The 4,086-nt window shown below is 46.4% G+C and overlaps 1 protein-coding gene across 5 annotated transcripts in view; it reads left to right on the forward strand.

Moving 5' to 3' along the window:
* Positions 1 to 4,086, forward strand: part of LOC109951912 (uncharacterized) — a 36,969-nt gene that overhangs the window by 29,906 nt on the left and 2,977 nt on the right. For all 5 annotated transcript variants that reach the window (XM_020586677.1, XM_020586675.1, XM_020586676.1 and 2 more), the window contains 2 exons: positions 283 to 366; positions 911 to 1,149. In XM_020586677.1, coding sequence (XP_020442333.1) covers positions 283 to 366; positions 911 to 1,149 — 323 coding nt within the window. The remainder of the gene's footprint in view (positions 1 to 282; positions 367 to 910; positions 1,150 to 4,086) is intronic.

Below are 4,086 nucleotides of genomic sequence, written 5' to 3' on the forward strand. Positions count from 1 at the left end.
CTGTTATAATTTTTTTAGTATATTACTTGTGTGGTGTAGAAGAGAATTATTTATGTAGAGATACTGCTTGCAAACCAGTGATGGTAAGATGATGTCATGGGGTAGGACTGGATAAGTCTGACTTCTTCCTACTCCATTCAAGCATGTACTAGGTATAAGCAAATTGATATTGGATTAGCATTTGTTGGATATGTGTAAAATTATGTGTGTTGACATATCAACTGTCTTTACATGCTTGAAAGAATAAATCAAATCAAATCAAAATCAAATCAAATCTTGCAGGCCCTGATTAGTAGTCAACAGGAAATGGACGACACGACACCACTGCTACTGGATGCACTTGAGCACTACAGCAGTAAAAAGCAGGTGAGACCACAGTCATGAGCAGCATTGTTTTCAAACTCTCCATCTGCCTGCTCCATCTTCCTTTCTGTTTCAAACTCACCTCCCAGTGTGAACATACAGTAGATCAACCAATTAGCTTGCTTGACACACATGTCTGCACAACTCGATGTTGGGATATGAGAGGTGTTGGTGTCAGGTCCTCTGCAGTCTACAGCAGAGTTACCCACAACACCCTTTGCTGCATATAATTCTAGCTTTAGTCCAGGTGCGATATATGTAGTTCCTGGGTCGCTGAAGAACTGAGGTATGCATTGAAACCTCATAATACAAATATGTAAAAACAGATTCTGAAAACCACACACACAAACTCACATGAAACAGTGCACCGTACATCAGTGGCTGCAGAACGTGAAATGTCACATTCATCTGATGTGTTCTGGATGGATGATGGCTAATGTTCGGGGTCTCATGTGATATTGGTGGGTGATGGTGGTCATCTTGTTTAACCATGGAAGGAGGAATGATAATGATTGTAAAACCAAATCTTCACTGTCTCCTTGTCCAGAGCCTCCTCACGTCACGTCCCCCACAGTGGCTCCTCTACTCCCTCCAGTCTTTCCACTCGGTGGTTCTAAAGGAGCCGGTCTACTGGCTGGTGGCTCTGTCGGCCCGGACCTCTCTCCATATGTTCCTGGCCAATACCCTGTCCTTCCATAAGCCCAAATTTGATCCCATGCTGGTGTCCAACTCTATGTTCAGAACCCTATACCATGACTGGAAAGATGATATCACCTGGACACAGAGGTACGCGTTTGCTATAATAACAAAGTCAAGTCAAGATTTTTATTTGCCATTTATGCATAAACAGACAGTCTAGGCATATTGGAACTCTTGTGCAGGTCTCCTTTGGAGTCAGGTAAGGAGTCAAAAGCCAGAGAGAACAGTCTCAAAATAAAAAGTTACAAAAACCACAATACACAAAAATAGGGTAATAGTATTTACCCCAGTGAACTTCAAACATTGCACTTAGTAATTAACATGGTGGAGTTGGATATGTCATTACGCTTGGTGAGGTAATGAGGGGTTATTGCACATATATTCTCACATTTTCGTATTTGCCATCAGTCTTACTGCGGCAGGGAAAAAGCTGTCGTAAAGTCTTGTTCTGTGTGCGATGATACTGTCCACTCTGCTGTGCCTGAGGTTGTAGGTGCAGTTTTTGTGTCTGAGCAGAGTGTGAGCTGGGTGGCGTGGATCCCTGATTATGTTCTCCGCCCTTTTACGACAGCGCTGTGTGTATAGTCCATAGCAGGCAGTTCAGTCCCAGTGATCCTCTCTGGAGTCTTTATGACCCTTTGAAGAGCCTTCCTCTCTGCCTGTGTGGTGTTACCATACCAGACTGTGATGCCAGTAGTGAGGATGCTCTCTACCAGTCCTCTATAAGCCTGGGTGAGAGGGCAACGGTTAAGCCCTGCTTTTCTGAGCCGCCTGATGAAGTATAGCTGCTGCTGGGCTTTCTTCACTGTGGCAGGTGTGGTTCCCAATGCTTGGGTTACGGACAGGTTGAAGATGTCTGTATACACACTAGCTAGTTGATCCCCACAGGCTCTCAACACTCTAGACGGGACACCATCTGGTCCCGCTGTGTCACCTGAAAAGCAGTGTCCCCCGGATCGCAGGGGGATTTTGAGGGGGTGTCTGTGGTCATCCTGTCAAACCTCACATAGATGTTGTTGAGGCTGTTCGGGAGGGTGACGTCCTGGGGGGCTGTGTTTGTTGAATTGTTCCTGTAGTTTGTGACTGCCTGGATTCCCTGCCACATACTGCGCCTACAGGGTGAAGAATTTGTGGCTGGAACAGCAGCTCTGCGATGAGCCTGTGCTGATTGTGAGCTCAGCAGACACCCGCCCTCTCATTCTGACCATCTGTGGTCTTTCAGTCAGGAAGTCCAGAATCCAGTTACAGGTAGGAGTTGGGACACCGAGGTCTATCATCTTCCCAATCAGCCTACCTGGGCGAATGGTGTTGAATGCAAAACTGTAATCCAGGAAGAGCATCGAAGCATACGTAATGCTGCTGTTGTGGTGTTTCAGGGTATGGAATAAAGCCAGAGACGTCGCATCGACCGCTGATCTGTTGGGGCGGTAGGCAAACTGGAGGGGGTCTACAGTGTCCGGGACCATGTGGTTAATGTGTGTGAGGACCAGTTTCTCTAAGCACTTCATGGCGACTGATGTGAGCGCCACTGGCCTGAAGTCATTCAGAGTGGATGTGTCTGATGTCTTAGAGACCGGTACGATGATGGATTTTTTGAAAATGCGAGGAACCAATGCTTGGGTTACGGACAGGTTGAAGATGTCTGTATACACACTAGCTAGTTGATCCCCACAGGCTCTCAACACTCTAGACGGGACACCATCTGGTCCCGCTGTGTCACCTGAAAAGCAGTGTCCCCCGGATCGCAGGGGGATTTTGAGGGGGTGTCTGTGGTCATCCTGTCAAACCTCACATAGATGTTGTTGAGGCTGTTCGGGAGGGTGACGTCCTGGGGGGCTGTGTTTGTTGAATTGTTCCTGTAGTTTGTGACTGCCTGGATTCCCTGCCACATACTGCGCCTGTTGTTAGTCATGTAGTAGCTCTCCAGTTTTTGGAAGTATGCTCTTTTTGCAGCTCTGATGGACTTCTGTAGCTCATACCGGGCTATCCTGTACTCTGCTTGGTCCCCTGACTTAAAAGCCTTTTGTCTCTTCCTGATTTTCTTTTTTACATTCCTATTAAACCACGGTTTCTGGTTGGGGAAAATACGCACCGTTCTAGCTGGTGTGCATATGGATGTGCACAGTCTCTGCATATTCATAGATGTCGTCTGTGGCCCCTTTGAAGATGCTCCAGTCCATGGCCTCTAGACAGCCCTGCAGGCTGGCCTGTGTACAGTCGTTCCAGGTGTTAACAGTTCTCACTCAGACTGGTTTCGCCTTGAGTCGTTTGGTGTAAGCAGGTTTGAGACGGTTTGCTAGGTGGTCAGATCTACCAAATGAGGCTTAGGTTCAGCTGAGAAAGCATTTCTAATGTTACTGTCACATTGGTCCAGTGTTTTGTTTCCTCTAGTAGGAAAGGTTACAAACTGATACGGTTTAGGCTTTTCCTGAGATTGCAGTGGTTAAAATCTCCCAGAATAATAAAAGCAGCATCAGGATTTGTGTTTTCATACTCATTCTGTATGGTTCCTTTAGTGCAGCTTCCTCTTTGCCTGAGGAGGGGGGTGTACACTACACTCACAATGATACATTGCAGTTATCTAGGTAAATAAAATGGCCTTAGCTTTAGTGTTAAATATTCCACATCTTCAGAACAGAATTTAGAGAGAATCTTGCAGTCTGTGCACCAGGACTGTTTGACAAAGGCGGCCATTCCTCCTCCATGGGTCTTTTGGCGGCACTGCGATCCTCTCTGACCACAGAGTAACCATCCACCCATCCAACTTTTCCCAGCTATGTTTCACAAAAACACAGCACGGAGCAGTCCTGTATGACCTTCTGAGATGTAGGTCGTTGGTTCTTGTTACCATTGCTAACTCTGAGAGACGAGACAGTCCAAGTAACTTCAAAACAGTGCTGATTTATTCAAAGGATCACAGGTAAAATTAACATTACACGCTCAGGTATCGTGCACCTCCAAACTGCTCGCAGGCAGATGTAAGATGAAAGACCCTGAACCCACCAGGCCTATACATTATATCCC

The sequence above is a fragment of the Monopterus albus genome, unplaced genomic scaffold (genome assembly GCF_001952655.1).
Source record: "Monopterus albus unplaced genomic scaffold, M_albus_1.0 scaffold418.1, whole genome shotgun sequence".
NCBI classification, from domain to species: domain Eukaryota; kingdom Metazoa; phylum Chordata; class Actinopteri; order Synbranchiformes; family Synbranchidae; genus Monopterus; species Monopterus albus.